General features: G+C 42.5%; 2 protein-coding genes across 4 annotated transcripts in view; one reads left to right on the top strand and one right to left on the bottom strand.

Annotated features, from left to right (window-relative positions):
• The first annotated feature begins 1,876 nt into the window (after positions 1–1,876).
• On the top strand, positions 1,877–9,837 carry mdm2 (MDM2 proto-oncogene). 3 transcript variants are annotated; one of them, XM_012818739.3, is made up of 11 exons: positions 1,883–2,045; positions 3,718–3,785; positions 3,879–3,953; positions 4,474–4,607; positions 5,020–5,078; positions 5,263–5,321; positions 5,522–5,579; positions 6,882–7,039; positions 7,167–7,316; positions 7,425–7,496; positions 7,635–9,837. In XM_012818739.3, exons 2-11 carry the CDS (start codon positions 3,729–3,731, stop codon positions 8,232–8,234), a joined length of 1,422 nt encoding a protein of 473 aa, XP_012674193.2. In that variant the 5' UTR covers positions 1,883–2,045; positions 3,718–3,728; the 3' UTR covers positions 8,235–9,837. The 3 variants fall into 3 exon arrangements, with proteins under 3 accessions (XP_031414313.1, XP_012674193.2, XP_031414314.1); XM_031558453.2 differs by having other exon boundaries at positions 1,877–2,045; positions 7,167–7,496; XM_031558454.2 differs by lacking the exon at positions 1,883–2,045 and adding an exon at positions 3,466–3,602 and having other exon boundaries at positions 7,167–7,496.
• Positions 9,838–11,833: 1,996 nt separating this feature from the next.
• cpm (carboxypeptidase M) overlaps positions 11,834–19,670 on the bottom strand; it is a 30,307-nt gene continuing 22,470 nt past the window's right edge. Inside the window, exons 5-9 of the mRNA XM_012818561.3 lie at positions 19,632–19,670; positions 18,575–18,742; positions 17,878–18,030; positions 16,125–16,273; positions 11,834–13,260 (exon numbers count right to left, since the gene is read on the bottom strand). The exon at positions 19,632–19,670 is cut by the window's right edge and continues 149 nt beyond it. Coding sequence (XP_012674015.2) covers positions 13,018–13,260; positions 16,125–16,273; positions 17,878–18,030; positions 18,575–18,742; positions 19,632–19,670 — 752 coding nt within the window. The 3' untranslated portion in view covers positions 11,834–13,017. The remainder of the gene's footprint in view (positions 13,261–16,124; positions 16,274–17,877; positions 18,031–18,574; positions 18,743–19,631) is intronic.

The following is a 19,670-nucleotide window of genomic DNA, read 5'->3' as shown; positions in this document are numbered from 1 at the left end:
GTTGCAAGTAACAATTTCACTGCTTTTTTAAAAGTAAACACTGAGGAATTTGGTATTCGGGAGTGTGGGCAGCGTTTGATGGTTCAAAAGACACAAGAACTAGTATTCTGCGCAGGGGCCTGTTTGGAGGCCATCTTGGCGAGGGTCCTGGGGTGATGAAGGGAGGGGAGAGGGTGGCGGTGGAGTTTTTACAGGTACAGAGTGTGCCTACATGGGCTGGCAGACAGAGAGTATAGTGTTCACCCTCTTAAGCTATGCTTACAAGCCCGTCTCTGTGTTTGTCTCCAAATGAATGCCCACGTGTCAGGGAAAAACACCCAAGAGAGAGAGGGAGAGTAGAGGACGACTTTAGTGCCTGTAAACAGTTACACTGAAGTCAACTCTTGGTGCCTCTATACATGGTGGATTCAGGTTATTTTTTAGCTATTCACCAGAGTGGATTAATGGGTGAAGTTAAATCTATTTAATGATTTTAAAAGCTAACATGATGGTGAATGAATAACTCCCTCGGAGGAGCTGTGAGCAGTTGTTGGTCCTACAGACATCAGAGATTTAACAAAAGATCAAGATATGCTGTCAGATGGGGTTAAAGGATATGTGGGCTAGCTGATTAATCTCTGGGATTTAACTTTTATCGGACTTTATTAAGTAATGTTTTGGCTCAAGTGACTCATTCCAGTGTGTTGCTAAGGAATGTGGACGTGTACACATGTCTAAACATGTCGAGACTAAAACCACGGAAAAGAACATGTTGGTCTAAAAGTAACACTGAGTCATCCTATTGAGAGATGACTAACCGAGAATGTTGCCCAAAAAATACTTTTTGCTACAGACATGCATAACTTAGTTTCACTATAGACCACCATATAGAGCACTGGTCAAAGTTGGAGATGTTCAATGTTTGAGGCTAAACAAATATACACTATTTTACTTTACACACTTTGTAATATGTAATATCCTAATATTGTATGCAGAAGCTACCAAATAATTGATATGTACCTATAAATGGCAAGGTTGACCATCTTGAAGAAATGTATGGAAAGTATATTGGAGACAACTCCGCTAATGTTACTTTGATACATTTGTCCTGATGTAATTACAACATTGCTGTATAGCCTAATCATTTTATAACTTGACAGAAAAAAACCAATAAATACTAATTACAGTCAGAAGTTATAACGTTTTGACTGAGCATCATTACAAAAATCACATTTATACACTTATTTCAAATTGTGTGCTTGCCAACTGTGTGGAGTAGAGATGGATTTTAGGGAAAAGTGAACATTTCTCTCTTAGTCTTAGAGTATTCTGTTACGATCCTTTATTAGAGTTGTGAAGGTGAAACTGGTGACAAATTGGATCCAGGGACATGGTCAGATATTGAGACAATAACCAAAGGAATGTGACAGCTTGCCTGTAATGCTACTGATTTTAAATAAAAACAAACTTTTATCAGCACGAGTAGACTGAGGCACTGAGTATATATTTTTTTAAATATTTTTTGTGTTCTTTTTTGTTTTGTTTGTCTTCGCCCTATGTAGAGCGTCTTTGAGTACCTAGAAAAGCGCTATATAAAATGAAGTATTATTATTATTATGTGTTCCTTGTGAATTGACCAAGTAGTGAAAGGGATTATTTTGAGCCATATGAAAATGGGGCGTTGGTGAGAGAGGGCAAACAATAGCCTACATAGCTCTCGTGAAAATGAAAAGGCTTAATTGGTAAATACTCAGTGGTTTCTATACTCAATGCCTAATCAATGAGGTCACATTTTGACCTAGTCAACATGCTTTATAAACTGGCCATCCTAACAACAACTGTCTCACAAAACGAGAACCAGAGGCTTGCAAGGTTTCCAAATAAACGGGAAAAACACGAATCTCTGATTTATTAAATAATTGTATTCAAACTGTGATACATAGGTCTAATTTAGCCTACTCATACTTGCGTTCGCATTTGGGATACACGTGCAGTTTAAATTTTGAAATCAACGACCAGTTGGGGGCAGCACAATCGTCGCGCCTTGCGCACAAGCTGTTTGCAAGGTAAGAGCAATTTAGCCTGTGAGTTAGCCTACCGTTTAAGTTCAAATATATTGACTTGCACATCATAACACATTTTTTTAACACAGTTCTGATAAGTTGAATCTAGTGTGTTCATTTATGCTGACAAATTACCAAACTATCTGCTTAAGAAGCAAACTTGAAAGCGTTGATTAGTTATAATGTGCCAAGGCCTTGCATCCGCGGGTTTTCTTGAAAGCAAAGTCCCAAGAAGTCTGCTACCTTACCGCTAAATTAACCTAGCTTGTCTTTAGGCTAAATTGCAATGTGTACATGCTAACTGTCGTCTTCTACACGAAGATAAACGCAATGCAAGTGTAAGGAATCAATAACTAATTATGTGAAAACGTTTAAGGTTAAGCAAGAGAAATATGAACTAACATTTAACTGATTTTGTTAACCGCTCGGTAGGATGGCTGATAAGGCTAAAATGGCTATCCCAGGGTAACATACAAAGTTATTACTAAATTATTTAACGGTATATTATTTGAACGAATGCAAGTACAATAATAAATGTAACCAGTAATCTAAAAAGCAAAGTCCGCCGTAGCGCATAAAAGTGGTAACAGTAATTCAAATGAAAGCACCGCATGCACAACTAACGTCTGTAGGAGATAGCTCGCTAGCGTGAGATTCCTGTCCTAATGTATCTGCAACTAGTTTGGTTTAACATTATCGTTACATGGATGGCTGACGGTCTTGCCCAAAAACTGTCTGAAACATAAAGGATGTGGTGTTTGGTACGTGTGTACTGTCTATGATCTAGCTAACGTTATTTCTGTGGTTTTGTTTATCCATAGTTCAGGTAGAATTGTAGGCTTAACTAAGGTAACTAACAAGAATGATGGTGAAAATATTGAACAACCTATGCAACTAAAGTTTGAATCAGCATTTGTGAACTCCGCTTTTATGTTAAGAGAATCATTTAAAACTAACGTATTCTCTGAAATGTTACTCCGCGCGTAGATGTTGGTGTTAAGCTGCGTTGCACATCTTGAAATAAATAGGATTCATTACTTTCTGCAGAGCATCCTCGCAGTGGCCAAAGAAATATCCAACATTATATTAGTGTCCAAATGGTCCGACATGTCAGCTGCTCAAAAAGACTTGCCCGTTAATTGTTTAGAGAAGCGGTCATATAGACGCGTTGTCCCTGTCAGTCAAAACACATATTAATCGTTACACAATAAAACTGCACGCGTCGGTGTTGCTGGCCTGGGACATGCCCGGGCATGTTGGGCAGGCCGCCTGTACGGAGAGTGCGTAACCGCTTCCCGTCCACTAGGTGAGTCAGCGACTGCAATAACGCTTTGTAATGTCAGTTCAACCAACCCCGTCGCTGCACGCCCCGTAACATCAACAGTCCACCAGATTCTAGCCCTGACATGTCTCACCGAGTCTATTTAAATCAGGAGCCGCCTGAAGTTTGGTTCCCACTGCAAGCCCAGGCGAGCTGACAGCACTTTATGTATAGGCTTTATGTATAAGAGTTTAACTTATTTTGTATATAATATAGCAATTATACTTCTATTTATTTAGGTAAGTGCTTCTATGTATACATTTTACTCTCCCTAACCATGTTTTCTTGCCTGTGATGACTAATATCATCAGTTTGTATTAATTCATCTAAATGTGGTTTTCTTCCTTCCTACAGATTACCAAATAATGGCAGACAATTGTTTAAGCAATGGCCAAATCAGTTCAGCTGATAACGAAAAATTGGTGAGTAACAAAAAGCTCTATAAGCTAGTTTCTGGTGATATCTTGTAATAAGTGAACAGCTGGTTTAAAACCAAAGTGTGTTTGTGTTTTAAGGTTCGACCAAAGCTGCCATTACAGACACTGCTACAACAAGCAGGTGCAGAGAAGGATGTTTTCACCATGAAAGAGGTGAGTCTAAGGTCGAGAACAGCTTATATGGTACAAATGCAAACCAGGTGTAGATATAAAGTTCACTTACATTGATGAGCCCATGAACGGTGATGTTAATGCATTAAGTATCAGGACGAGTCCAGGCAAAGCAGTTTGATGTTTGATATTACATTATCATTTTAGCACTTCAGATTTAGCCAATGTCCTGGTAGACTTGCATGTTAGTTTCCAAATATATTTGAATGAAAGCAAAGTTTTCTCTTCATGGCTGTAGGCTTGAGGGAAGCTGGTGTGAGTTACCGAGGAAATGTTAGTCATTCCAAACCACAATAGATACACTAGAGTCTGTGGAATGTCTTAGTCATATGTGACCATTGGACTGAGAATAGACTAATAGCTTCAGGCTTAATGTTAATTGACTGGTTCATTATTGGGTCTGAGTGGTTTATCATTGTGTTTCATGCTCTTGAGAAGGTATGTGTTTGTTTCGATCTCTTGAGGATTTGTGGTGTGACAGCTGTGCTGTTTGTTTTTTCAGGTGATGTTTTACCTTGGTAAGTACATCATGAGGAAACAGCTCTATGACCAGCAACAGCAGCACATAGTCCGCTGCGGAGGGGACGAGCTCGGAGCCGTGCTGGGGGTCGACACATTCTCAGTGAAAGAGCCACGGTATTCAAAGACATGAACACTAGCATAAAGAGAGAGACACACGCACACACGCACACACGCACACACGCAGCATGTGTTGGGGGCGCAGGGAACAGCTGGACTGTTGATTAGGTCTCTGGGGATTTTTTGGGGTGGGGCAAAGCAGGACAGGGGCACAGGTGTTGTGTCTGCACACAGCTGTCCTCTGCTATGTGCCCCTAGACTGTCATGCCTTCCCCCTCTTGCACAGGCTTACTCAGCACAGTTATTGACGTAAACAGAAGTGTTTTGGAAGCAAAGTGCTGGTGTGTTCATTTAAGATTTGTGACTCTGCTGTCATTGGCAGGAAACTGAGATAAGCAAATGAGTATTGAGAGTGAAACTGAAAGTGCTTCACTGTTCTAACTTTGCTGTTATCGCTTTTGCCTCCCAGAGTCCTGTTTGCAATGATCACAAAAAACCTAACTGCAGTGAAAAACCCAGACACAACAGGTACAGTTATTAACATATTTTCTGTTTAATCTTCTGATTTCCTTTTATGTGTGTGTGTGTATATATAAATATGTAATTACACACAATCAGCCACTTTCACATCTACCTGAAGGTCGGTAGCTTTTCTAAAGGTCAGATGCATTATGGGAATGTATATATTCATGCCTTTCTCTTCTCCGTTTAGAAACTCAATCTTCCCTCTTACAACCCGGCAGCCAGAGTGAACCAGAAGGACGAGCAGAGGTAAACAGATCTGTTTGTTTATAGGGAGAGGCTCTGAAATTTAAGTCCTTCCTCATTTTTTATGTCTTGAGTATGTGTGAGAGGGAATGACGGCTTTAAAAATACATAACTAACAAGCTGCTGTACTTTGCCGTTATACTGTATACTGCTGTTATGGTTTAATGTTTTAAAGAGCCTTTTGCTTGACTTTTTTTTGATAGGACTCGGAGTCAAATGCAACTACCTCATCACGCAGGAGAAGGCGAAGCAGTGACCCTGGTGAGATACGCACACTCACTCACACGCACTCAGTCTTTTAGACTCACTCTTGTTCACTCATAGTGCTTGCAGGAGTCACTCCTAAACATGTGACAACATGGGGAATATCACTGTCTTTTTGTGCCGGTCGATGCTTCCTGACTAATTCTAAATTAGTTAAATAGCGAGGATGCGGATTGTGTTCAGAGACAGACCATTACTGTGGCCTTCCATCATCTCTGCTGTTAAATGTGCATTCAGAGGCAGAGTGCCTCTCCTGATGATTGTGAGGAAGTAAGAAGCACTAGCACCACTGAAGAACACTGTTACTGATTGGCTTCTCAAAAGTGGGATAGCTGGAGAGAAAAATCCATGTTTGGGAATATTTCTTGCTCTCATGCTCATCACGACTTTGGCATGGTTTTTCTTGCGAAGTGCTGTACTTATCTCCCCTTATGCCTGGCCACAATAAGCCTTAAAGAACACTTTGGCCTGGAGGCAGAGCAGAATGTGTTCAGATGACTGCCTGCCACAATAGGGCCCTTTGACTGGCCCAACCACACACACAAAGAGAGACTGTTCTGTACACAGATGGGTGATGCTCGCGTTGCCGCAGCCTGAGTTATTGATGTGCACCATTGAAAATGTTCGATGTTGTTGCGTTAAAATAAAAAACTGCACCTCAGGCTCAAGGCCACTGAAATGACTGTCCTGGTACATCCTCTAGGGCACAGTTGTTCAGAAAGTTTAGAGGGGCTTGAAATCGCCTGGATTTGGTACATTAGTATGAGGGTAGGAAGTCTTGGCAGCAACTTGGGTAGTTATGAAGTGTAAGACTTCTAGAAAGGGTAGTGAAACGAGATAAAGTTACATGTGAGATGTACGGTGATTAAAGATGACGTTAATAGTGTTTGACACATCATCCATTAGGGGTGGGGGGAAAAATCGATTTTTCGATTTCTCTCGATTCTCTCTAGAACGATTCTGTCTCGATTCAGAAAAGTTCATAATCGATTTTATTAAATTATATATATATTTTTTTTTTTTTACACACATTCATTTTGTGTTGAAATGCAAGCGGCATCGATTATTGCAGACTCTGAGTAGCAAACTCAAATGTTTTAAAAATTGAGATGCATCGATAATCGTTTTATCGGTTTAGAATTGATAATCGATAATCGGTTTAGAATCGAGAATCGGTTTAGAATCGAATCGTTGACCTCTGAATCGGAATCGAATCGAATCTTGAGGTGCCAAGAGATTCCCACCCCTATCATCCATACTCCTGTTTTAAGTCGGAATTGTTTTTGCTTCTCTCTACAGCGGAGTCCTCCACAGAGGACGAAACGAGAGAACGAAGAAAGCGCCACAAGTCTGACAGCCTCTCTCTGACTTTCGACGACAGCCTGTCATGGTGTGTGATTGGAGGTCTCCGCGGCATCAGGAGGAGCAGCGAGTCATCGGACTCCCACAGTAACACTGTGAGTAGCAGCGCAAGCACAAAAGTGTGTTTATGAAAAAATTGCCATCTTGTCTTTCCTCTTGTTTTTGTGTGTGTATGCATATATGGAACTGGTTACTGACCAACGTCTCTCTCTTTCCCAACAGGAAGTAGGTATCTCTGTTAGCGACGACTCTGATGAGAGCCTCGGTGAAGACTCAGATTCCGATAACTTCAGTGTGGAGTTTGAGGTGGAGTCCATCGACTCGGACGCATACAGCGAGAATGACGAGGCCTCAGTGGCGGGCGAGGACGAGGTCTCAGAGAGTGCTTCCATCCCACAGATGAAAGTCCAGTCCAGCTGCCTGCCTCAGACGCCTGGTCTCACAACCCCCATCTCTCTCTCCCTGTCTCTGCCTGTGCAGGTCTATGAAGTCACCATCTTTGGGGCTGAGGATGAGGACTCATTTGATGAGGACACCGAGATCACTGAGGCTGTATGTCCTGTTGAAATATTGTTTTCATTTCTGATCATATACCGGTTTCAGTTTTCAAATTGTCTTTGTATGTAAGATCAGTCTTGTTTTGGATAGGCTCAGAGTCGTGTAATGATCTTTCATAATGTTCTTTATCAGGACTACTGGAAGTGCCCCAAGTGTGATGAGCTGAACCCACCCCTGCCCCGCAACTGCAATCGCTGCTGGACACTGCGCACTGATTGGCTCCCCGAAAACGAAACTGATAACGCAGCCGCTACCACGCCTGCTGACACTCCCGCCGAGTCAGCCTCTGATGCCAAGCCCCTTCCCCCAAAACCCACCCTGATGGACTCCGAGGAGGGTCTGGATGTGCCCGATGGCAAGCGTGCTCTGTCTGGCTCTCCCCCCGCCAAAGAGGACCCTTCGGCAGTGACCGCATCCCTGCCGGACTCTCAGACCTCGGCCTGCTCGCAGCCCTCCACCTCCTCTGCGGTGAGCGGTAGCGTGTCCTCCAGCCAGGATGAAGTTCTGCCAGAGCTGGAGCGCTTTAACAGCCTGGATGCCTGTCTGCCCGCCAGCTGCCTGGAGCCCTGTGTCATCTGCCAGAGCCGCCCCAAGAATGGATGCATCGTGCACGGCCGCACCGGCCACCTCATGGCCTGCTACACCTGCGCCAAGAAGCTCAAGAACCGCAACAAGCTGTGCCCGGTGTGTCGGGAGCCTATCCAGTCCGTCGTGCTCACCTACGTCAGCTGAGGCTGAAGGGTTGGCTGCTCTCTCACCCACAAACTCATCCCAGGCCTGACCTCTGTTCCTTGTTCATAAATTCTGGGCACATATAAAAAAATATATATGTAACTATTAATTTCGTTGTAATAAAGTTTTATTTATGAGGTGCATAGCACATTCACCAGTTGAATTTAAGCGAGGTATTTTGTTCTCACGGGGTGCATAATGTAACAAGTAACAAATGTAACTTTATTTTAAAGGTGAGGTGTATGGGCAGGGTCAGTGTGATGGGGAAATTATGTAAATTGTAATAGGATTTATGTCATTGTAAATACTTGCATAAATATTTCTAATTTCCGAGTGACAATACTATAGGTTTAATAAACAAATTGATTTGGCCTGAATACACAAGGTCTTGTATACGGTCAGTTTAAAAGTGCTATCAATCCAGCGCCTAATTTGGAATACTTTGGATTACAAAATCTTCTACAGCCTTCAAGACCAAGTTTCTGTTATAAAAGCAGACACATTTTGTGCCCAGAGTTTGTTTCAATGTTTGTATTGAAGGGTGAAGGGCTGGGTGCTGTAGCGTAACGGGAGTCACACGGCTCTGACAGCGCCGGCTGAAGAGCACTCTGTGATTAGCGTTGCTGTGTGTTTTAGGCCAAGCTGCATTTGTCGCCTAGAGAGTGCCCAGGGTTACTAGGAGCCCACTTTTCATTAAGTCTCAGGATACATGCCTCGGCCTGTTCTGTCTGGACCCCCCTCGTAGCAACACACACATGCACACAACCGAAGGCACACACACACAAACAAGATGTTATTGCTACTATCCAAAATCCTTTTCTCTTTGAGAATACACTGAGCACTTTAGCTGTAGAGTTTCTGGAGAGAGCAGGTGTAGCAGAATGCTTGTATGAAGGAGATGGCTTTTTTTTCTCTTTATGGCTTTGACACAAATTTTGGTGGTGTTTTTTTTTTATTGGTGTGGTGTGGGTATTATGGTAATATTTCCATGGGATATACAGGTGATTTGAATCACAACATTGTAAAAATATGTTTCTTTAAGACAAACAATTTTTAGTTTTTTGTTTAAGTTCATTTAGTTTTCAGGTAATTTACTTAAGGTATTCTGATACAATGGGGGGGGAATACTTTCAAAGATGACCCTAAGAACCCTCTTTATTCACATCATTGGGAATTGTTGGGCTGGTTTGTAGGTTGAGGTTTTAAAATAGTTTCAAATTTGACATTTAGTTTGGTTATTGCTTTGTTTTGTGTGCTTCGCTCTGTTGGCATTGCATCTGATTACCATAAATATCTCCATTTACTGAATGTAGCTATGTAGAGGAAACTCAAAGTCTGTAAACAAGCACTGAAGCTTTTCTTTCACTCTGCATAGTAAAGTGACTTATTGTTCAAATTGTCATTGCTAAGCTTTTCTAGCTTTCACACAGAAATGTGTGTGCTGTTTTCTTTTTTTATAACTTTTTTTTTTTTTTTTAAGATGACCCAAATAATAAAAAAAATGGCATTTAGAATCTGCTGAACTACGCTCGAGGGCAACAAGCCTGCCTGTCTCACCCGAAATATCTTGAGAGAAAAAAATCTTTTCAAAGATGTTTATGAACTTAAATGTTACTTTTTTGGTGTGCCAAAGTTTATCCAGCATAAAGTCTTCAAACTGGACAGACTTCATAATTGACTGTTTAAAGATATTGGTGGGTCACAAGAAATTCAAGGGTGTTGGTTCTTGATCCTTTAAATTTATGTTGGTTTGCTTTGTTTGACTATATTATTCTTTGTTGATGCTTAAATTATAACTTCCTTTTTTAAATCCACATAGATTTGGCAATACTACTAATATGGGAATAGTACTATTTAACATATAGGTAGCTACTCTGAATGGTTAGGTAGGTATTACTACAAGCCTAACTAATGTGTGTGTAGTTACTGGGGTGGGCTTGTTTCTGATGTTTTTCCCTTTTGATTCACAGGCTGAGGAATCTGGGTGACCAAGAGGCCATGCATCCTCTTTGATATGAATGCCTTTAAAGAGTCATTACCAGAAAGATTAAATACTTATGGTGCTATAATACCCATTGGAAAATAATCGTTAGTGGGTGGTTTATGAAAATAAGTATTGTGTATTCACAGTGGTTTAGATACATATTCTATAAAGGCTAATCCTGTTGAATTGGCAATTCTAGACAGTTAGAATGTCACAAACACTGACCAAAATCCAATGGAGTGTCCCGAGATGCAAGGAACACGTGAAGTTCATCAGAAGACGAGGCCAGGTGTGCAACTAGGACCAAAGTCACCCCTGGATATCTCACCATATACAAGCTGACACCATGTGCAGGCTAACCTGGCTGAGCACTACATCCGTTTCAGAGGCATCAACCGACTGGGTCTGAACTGGGAAATGCCAACTTCTGCCAGCACCACAAGCGGATAATAGCCAGGCGGTCGGTATCGGGAGCATTTGACAATGCCAACTGCATCAAGTGGGTTACCTCATGATACCGCCTCACACCATTATCTGTTTTCCTTTACCTCATTCATAATGACAGCATGCTGTGATCGACCACATGATGGGGATAATGCTTGTTCTTAACAGGTTGGAATTGTAGGAGCAGACCGTGTATTAACAGGGCATATTTAAAGATGGCCTTTTCTCAGGCTGAATACTGCTATATAGTGGGTTACTGTAGAGGTGTAGGCTACAGTATGTGACACATCTCTTAAATGAAGAACACACACACATTCTGTGTCAGATTTATTGTCAGAGGCACAACTGCAGCAGAGCTGTAAGTCACGCTACGGAATGAGGTAGAAAAATGGATGATTACTGGGGGTATTTAATAACCTGCACTTGTTTTTGGCCCATAGATGCAGTACAAGCATGACCACAGGATTGTCCTCAGCAAGGTTTTAGTTGAATACAACATCGCTAAACTGATTGGGATGTTCATAGACTGGACACTCAGGTTTTAAACCCCCACAGATTGTAAGTTTCTTCATGGGAAGGGTATTCCTGCTTGGGAGCAGTGAAGAACAGGGAGCAGTATATTTGATCACTTTTTTCATTTCCATTTTAAACATGTTAAAACCGAAATGGTTGGATAAGGACAAACAGAAAAGGTTGGTTCTGTTCATGTGCACTCTAAAGTACAGCAGGAAGTGCTCCTGGTCCTTTAGGCTTGTCATTCAGCAGTTTGATTATGAAACTGAATGAAATAACTAAGTGCGAAGTAAGTATACCCATGGGGTCCTTTTTACTCAGGGAAGTTCCAACCATCTGTTTATGTCTGATGGGTGATAGTGGGTGATAACAATCATACCTGGCAACCCTCAAGATTTATACAGACATAGGCCTTCATGTAAAGCACATTCGCAGGATGTGTACAATTACAATTTTCTGATCGCGTTAAAACAAGACTAGTTATCATCTGTGTTTTTCTGAGAAGTGCAATTTTACAGTTACTTACATAGCTAAAATATCGAAGCTTGCAAATAACATACTGCCACATTTAAACCATAGTGAAAGGCAATCTGGTACACAGTATAAATGACAGTCTTTAGATACTGTGTTGTTCTTTCACATTGAAACTTGCCACTTATTGTTGGCATTTAACTTTGTTTTAATACTCAAACAGTCTAAAGTTTTTAGAGGACTTGCTGCTGGCATGGTCTTCTTCTCCATGAGCAGTGAGAAAACATGGGTTTGGGGCTGGAACGAGATTTAGGTTCCTGTACTGAACAGTAGCTTGCCTTGTGGTGTACTATACTGTAAGTGTCAAGGTTATGCCTCGGAAGCAGGAATCTAATGTGGTGTGTGTCCCTGCCAGGGTTAAGGCAGATTGACATGTTTTGTTGCAATCTGTGTGGTCTAACATGTAGGGAGTATATGACCAATTAAAAATGCATGTCTTTTTTCGATGTCTCAAAAGCCCATTTAAGACTCAAGTGCTGCCTCTAGTGGATTAAGACAGAGTGACATTATTGCTTTTACCAATATTAGCCTTCTGTTTGTGTGCCATCCCAGGGTCAAATGTTTTTGTTTTTCTGGCATTACACCTTAACGGACGAGGGAACTCACATCTTTTGGAATGTATGACCTCTGTTTTCTCAACCTTGTGGTTCAGAATCAAAGCACATTCCTTTTAAATACCTCCAACATAATTGTGGCTTGTTTGGAGCGATAAAAGACGGTGGAGCAATTTTGGAATCCAGCTGATAGGCGAGAGAAGAGTCTCCATTCTCTCTCCCTCCTGAGTCTCCATTTTTGTTTGGGTTTTCTTCGTCTCAATGACTTAACACTGATGCATATCCCCGAGTCAAGTGTCGCGTTTATGTTTAGGCGACAGCTTCTTATCTCAAGGCATGTGATAAGAAAATGCCTCCGATTTCTTCAGCACAGAAAGCCTGGGCCAGCTGATGTGTTGATCATGTGTTATCAGCCATGAATCCAAAAAGCCACTGTTTGCGCTCACATTTGCAGATGAAAGTTTATCTCAACTCTGGAGAGCAAGGTTTTCTTTTTTTTTCTGTTTTTGAGGCACTTGAAAAATCCTCTCAGTCCTGTATCCTGGGCTTACACCTGCCTAGCTCAGCATCAACGCTGAAGTAAGCCCAATGTGTGTGTGTGTGTGTGTGTGTCTGTGATCAAATCAATAAACATTAACATGTAAAACATGAATCAGCTTAAAATGGTTCACGTGGTTTTGGAAGAAGGACAAATGGTGAGTTACCATAAAAAAATAGTACGATTTCAAAAAATAATTTTTAAGCCCTTCACTTCATCTCACATTAGCAGTGAAATGAGTAGGAGGGGCAGGAGTGTAATGATGGGTGTGGCCAACAGGGCGGCACTGTGGCTGTCCTGTGGTTGCACCCCACTGGTGGAGCAGGGCTTGGTAGGTGTGGGAGGGGTGCTGGCGTTGACGCTGCGCTCGAGAAGGAAATTGTGCTTCAAGGCGGAGAAGTTTTCCGGCCCGTAGGGGACGGTCAGGGTCTCAATCAGCATCTCGTGTCCAGGAAAGGTCACCTGTGGAGAGAAACCATAGCTAAAGTTACTGGCTACATAAACTGCATTTCACTTAGGAAAATTCAAGAGCTAACCAACTTTATACTCCACCTTTCAAGAGCATTGCATTTGGAAAGAATAGTGCATCAAATCTTTGATTTGCTCTGCCAATTTGTACACTTCTCTACACACTGTGAGTTGAAGGGCCCTTACATGCAATACTGCGCCCAAGAGAGCACTCATGTGAGAGGAGGTTGACGTACACACAGACTGAGGGAAGTTCATGGCAAGTTTACTGAGTTGCACGCATGATGTAGGCTGACAGTGCACATACTAGCACAGCCAAATGATATTACATAGACATTGTAAATGGACTGCATTTATTTTGAGCTTTTCTATTCATAGAGCACTCAAATGAATGCCTCAGACACCTACCCATTCACACATCGATGGTAGAGGCTAATCTAAGTTGCCAACCTGCACATCGGCAGCGGTTGGGGGTTCAGTATCTTGCTCAAGAACACTTCAACACTTGGTCAGAGTCAAGATCAAACTAGCAACCTACCGATTGCTAAACGACTCCTCTACCTCCTGAACCTCCTGAACCACTATCGCCCCAAAATTGTCTGTTTGTGTGTTTCATCTCATGGTTGTATAGTTTGGTCCAGACCCCAGGAAGACTAGCTAGCACCCATGTGCTGCTAATGGGGATCTTACCTACAGTAGCCACATACATACATACATACACCCACACACAAATACATGGATGGATGGACATTGCTAACTCAGAGATAAGCCACTTCAGTGGAAATTCTCTTTGAGCACTGAGTGTAAATATTCCCTAGACAGGGCTGTCAGATAAAATCCCTGAGGCATCACTTATGGTGTTTTAGGGATTGACCTTTTTAGCCTTCGAAGCTTACACACACCTCCTCCCTCTTATGGTGTCACATAATTGTTTTATGGATCATAAAGTTGCTCTTCTGCTCAGTTTGAAAGACCTGCCACTGCTTAAGCTTTTTATGAGAAACTGATGATAACCCTTCACTGGTGTGACAGACTCTACCATGGGAGACTGAGAACTGATAAATCTCTGATCTCTGGAGATATTAACACAAAATACCTCTACGCTCTGCAGGGGATAAACTCACTACTAAAGTATATGCTATTTGATGTAATATATGTAAATGCTATGGCTCTCCGGGCAACACAATGTGATATGCATAATGACTGTACAGTCTCACAGAATCAGGCAGATTCATGCTAGCCTGGTGTTGTCTTCCTACAGTTTTCAGTAGGTTATTTATCGTACAACACAAGGGCACTCACGTAGGTCATGAGACTGTGGCTGGCAGCACCAGAATGGAAAAAAAAAACAACTGTAATCATGTGGACCATTTGCGAGCACGACGCCTGCATAATCATTCGACTGGGCAAACATTCCTTCTGCCTGCTTATTTGTTTGTCTGCCTCTAACAACCTATGCTATTTACTACGACTTCCAGGAGCCCTGTAGGGCCACAGAACACAGAGGACTTGTGTCACGTAGCAGACCCACCAGAGACCACCCTCAAGGCACACAGCCTACTTCAGTGGAAAGTTCAGGAAGTTTGAGAAGGGGACCCGCACTTAAATGCTCAGCAGTTATGCAAGGCTGTGTGTCTAGAGCTTGAGTAGCTACTGCTTACATTAGCATTTAGCTCACAGATTTAAAAGGCATGTAGACACACTGACCCAAAAGGGTTGAGGTGAGATTGTGGCAAAGGCACCCATATGGCAAATAATCCTCGGGTCTGCGATAGACAGGTCATGACCCTACTGGGCTAATCTACCTTCTCAGTGCACAAAGACCCTGGACTGTGTTCATAAGACTCTGGTCTTGGGCAGTGGAGCCAATATTGAAGATAGCTCTGGCATTATTACCAATATTAAAATTGGCCTGTTCACAATGTTGGAGCCTACTTAACAGGCAGGTTTATTTGAACTGCTTAAATAACAACCAATCAGAGCCCATTTAAAGACCTTTATTTAGTCTGAGTGTATGTGAGTGTTTGTGTGAATGTGTGCACAGATCAACTTTAAAGCCTTTGAGTCTGCGAGCAATTCCACAGCTGAACACTTTTCATTACTTCTCAGCGTAGCCCATTTCCGGCGCTAAAGTGGGAGAAAACGAGTTGATTTTTCACGGTGCCGTGCACATTCCTCCGCCGTTTGTTTGCCAAATCCCTGGCCTAGGCGAAATCCCACGGCGTGACTTCCGCAGACCAGCAACACACAGCGAGGAAGAGACAGCAGCCCAGCCAGACTGCTCACAAACTCAATGGACCCGAGCGTTCACTCACTGATCTCTCCCTCTTTCTCTCTCTCCCTGTTTCTCTCTCTGACCCCCCCCCCTCTCCCTCTCTCTGATCTTTCTTTCTTACTTCTCTCCACATAGAGATGGAGTACTGGCTTTGTTATGTAAATATTTACAGAACGGAATCTGTATCTTCAAAGCGAGATAGATAATGATTGCTTATGTCTGCTGTATTTGCTATGATCCCATGGAGACTTTAAGTGTATTGTAACTTCCTTAATGACTTTCTGTAACATAATTTTGTGATAGTGTACAGTGAGGAGTTGTCTTCTGTCTATCTGTCAACACAAAATTGAATGAATGTGAAGCTTGCCTGAACTGGGGTTTATCCATCTTCATTATTAATAGTTGTGTTTTTCATAAGTAAGATTTATTCTCGATGATGTCTTTATTCTCAAAAGCCACTCTTGAGTGTTCCTGTTTTAGGGAGAGCAGCTTTTGATTGTAAGCACATTTTTGCTTCCCCCTCCATTTCTATGTGGTTTCACAGTCAATTCTCTCAGCTGGCCACACGAGGGCGCTCTCTCACCTTGAAGGTGTAGTTGCCCGGCAGCAGCAGGCGGTAGTATTCCCCGTAGGGGCCGCTGCGGAACGGACACAGGTTGATCCGGCCCTCCACCTCCACCAAGGCGTTCTGCACAGGGTTCCCGTCTGCGTCCAGCACCTGGCCTTTCACACCTGACGGGGACACAGGACTCCATCAGGGTGTGTCAAACAACCACACACACACACACACACCAACAGTCATACAGTCCAGACAGCTGAGGGCGTTACACTGCTATTAGTTATTGATGAGTGTCTCAGTTTTCTGCTTTTACGCTGCTAACACCTGACTTGAGGAGTTGCTTACTGAAACTTAGAGACGTACAACCATCACCTGTTGTCAGAGGAATTATACTCTATTTTATGATGTATCAAATCATATTACATCATATATGGTATTTTGATCAATACTGGATACAATTGTATAGTATTGTAAACTCTGAATAGGTAATATATGTGATATCACAAACACGTCTCTCATGGGTAGAGCCCATGGTGTGTGGTTGAAGCTGTTGTTGACAGCCTCCTCGTTGGCCTGGAGTCAGCATGGCTTGGAGATGATCCCGGGATCACGGTGGGATTGTTGTGGCCCTGGGCGTGGGCCTGCTGAGTCAATGACCCAGACGGCTACATTGTGTAAGCCAATGTGTGCGCTAGGTCTCTGGGGATCCATATTGAATGTCAAGTTTGAACATTCTTGGGGCCACTGAGTTCAAACCCTTCTCCAGTCTTTATTTTATCTATTTTTTTTATTTTTGAATGAGTTTTCTTTTCGTTGTCTAACTTCCCGGCTAACTTGCATTTCAGTGAAAGTATAGTCTACATATATCCCAGATATGTGTGATTCCTGGGTCATGAACTCACTGTTTAGTTGTTGATGGAGATCCTTTACTCTCCTCAATCTGACCTCTGCGGTGTGTACTAGTCATCAACCTTTCATGAATGACAGGACAGTCTGCCATCTAGAACAGTCTGAGGCCTCTGGCCAAGCCTCACACTCAAAAGACTAATTACACCCAATCTTCCACTGTCTGTCTAACACTGAGAGAACACATGGTTGGGTGTCCCAACTTGAGTGTTAAAACCATCCTCTGTCTCACTTGTGGAGTAAAACCTCATTGTGATTAAATGGATGAATCCAAAATAATGACCATGCACTTGAGTGAAGGTGTGTGTGTGTGTGTGTGTGTGTGTGTGTGTGTGTGTGTGTGTGTGTGTGTGTGTGTGTGTGTGTGTGTGTGTGTGTGTGTGTGTGTGTGTGTGTGTGTGTGAGTGTGAGAGAGAGAGAGACAGAGTGTTAGAGGGTGCCATAAAGCTACATTTAACTGACAAACTAAATGATGCCTTTGGAGATTTTCTTGTAATGCTTTGTCAGACTATTTAAGGCTATTTTAAACTGGTAAAACCTCCCAAAACCAAGATTTTCTATTGCTGGAGTAGACCATTGGCATGGCAACGCTTAATTCTAAGTCATTTACTCACATATAGTGAACATTCTTTTAGGTTTTTGTCATGAATCATTTTTCATGTTCTGATTTGTATTTTTTTCTTTCCACTTTTATTTCTTCTAGATGTTTTTTTTTTGTCTTTTAAACTCTTGTTTCTTTATTCGTGTATATGTACCCTGGATGGGAAGTACTAGGTTTGACTCCTGTTGTTTTTAAATACGCGATGTAAATAAAAGTGACTTGACTTGACTGAACTGGGGAAGGGGGGGGTCGTGGGACTGTGGACCTTACCCAGGTGCACCTGCTGCATGTAGGCCAGCAGCGCGGGTCGATTGGCCTCCCAGAAGCCGGGCAGCTCTCGCTCGGGGGGGAACTTGCAGCAGGACAACTCCAGGGTGATCTCCAGACACTGCTGCCACACGTAGTTATAGTCCTGCATCCCACCTGGCATCACAGAAAGACAACTTCACACGTACACAAACACATTCAAACACATTCATACACAACTGTACTGTAGGTGCTGCTGCTGTGACTAATTCGGATTGTGTGGGCCAACAAGCTTGGTACAACATAAATAAATATCTTTATATCACATCAGTTAGGCCTCCAAAGCTTGACACCTTAGCTTTAGATTGCTTAAAATATTGCGACCAGGCTGCTTTCGTCGATGAAGCCTCAATGAACTACACAAAAATCAATAGATCCCCATTGCATTGCTGTCTTGTGACTTCAGCGAGAAAAATGTGGATTCATGGCAGCATGTACCACAGAATGTTCTAAATGTGAGGCTTGGCTGAACTTGGGTTGGGCTGAACTTGTTCTTCAGAAGTAAGATTGATTAGGATGTTGTCTGTTTATTCTCACTCTCTGAGTGCTCCTGTTTTTTTTTAGCAGCCTTTAATTAATTAACTGTTGAGTTCAATCTCGATCACTATTTTGTTTTTCTTGTGACTTCCATCAACTTGCTTAAATTGATGGGCACACCCACCTGGCAATGCGTACCACTGGTACCCGTTGGTGATGCCGTGGGGGAAGTTAGAGTCAGAGCAGGCGTTGCCCCGGTGCATCTGCGTGTGGCTATATGAGTACGTCTTAGCCAGGTGGATGAAGACGTCGTTGTCAGGGGAGACGCTGGCACCCTCCTGTAGTTCACCTCCTGTTTCGGACAAGAGTGTTGTGCTTCAGTAAAAGCAGCACAGTACTGTTGAATGGTATTGACAAGACATTACCTTATCCTCTAGAAGTGGCAGTGAAACAGGCTGGTAATCAGTACAGACTACTGAAGTACTGACTCATGCATTCAGACAAATAACACACTATAAACACAGCTTTATCAACAATTTCCTGTGTTATCTTATGCCTTAGTAGTAACAGTGAAAACCAGAGGGGCTTACTTTCACTTAAAGTCTTAAACACTGTACTTTACACCTTCAGCAACCTCTGAGGCAGCAGTGAATAAACATTAGGCAACACAGAAGAAAAACTTCATGCCCTCCAGGTCTTTTTCCCTTCTCAGCTTCAGAACAGCTGTCTTTACACACTCTGAATCCTAAACTGAAGCTTGCCAGCACCACTGCAACTAGACATTCCTGCAGACTCAAGTTGCGATATTTGTCGGCATGCAGCTGAAATCCAGCTAGGATTAGGCTGGAGAGTGTCTTAAATTTAGAACCAAATGGATTAAGACACTTTATCACACCACATAAAAAGAAATTGGGAAAGACTAATGGAATGCTGCAAGTTGATTTCTGGAGTACAATAATAGAAAGTGTGTGTGTGTGTGTGTGTGTGTGTGTGTGTGTGTGTGTGTGTGTGTGTGTGTGTGTGTGTGTGTGTGTGTGTGTGTGTGTGTGTGCGTGAACATTTTTGTGTGTAAGCATTTGAATAGATTTGAGGACATGACCTGACCTCAACTGTTTCTATCATAGAGGTAGCACAAATGTGTCTCTGTGTTTATGTGTGTGGAGCTGTTATCTTTGGGTCCATGCTTGTGTGAAAATGTCCACATGTGCTTGTGTGTGTAAGTCACGTGCGTGAGCCCTGACCTCTGTTGCTGTTGTCATAGGGATAGCTGGCCACCACAG

This window comes from Clupea harengus, chromosome 21, assembly GCF_900700415.2.
Source record: "Clupea harengus chromosome 21, Ch_v2.0.2, whole genome shotgun sequence".
Lineage (NCBI taxonomy): Eukaryota > Metazoa > Chordata > Actinopteri > Clupeiformes > Clupeidae > Clupea > Clupea harengus.
This window is presented reverse-complemented; position numbering and strand designations above follow the sequence as displayed.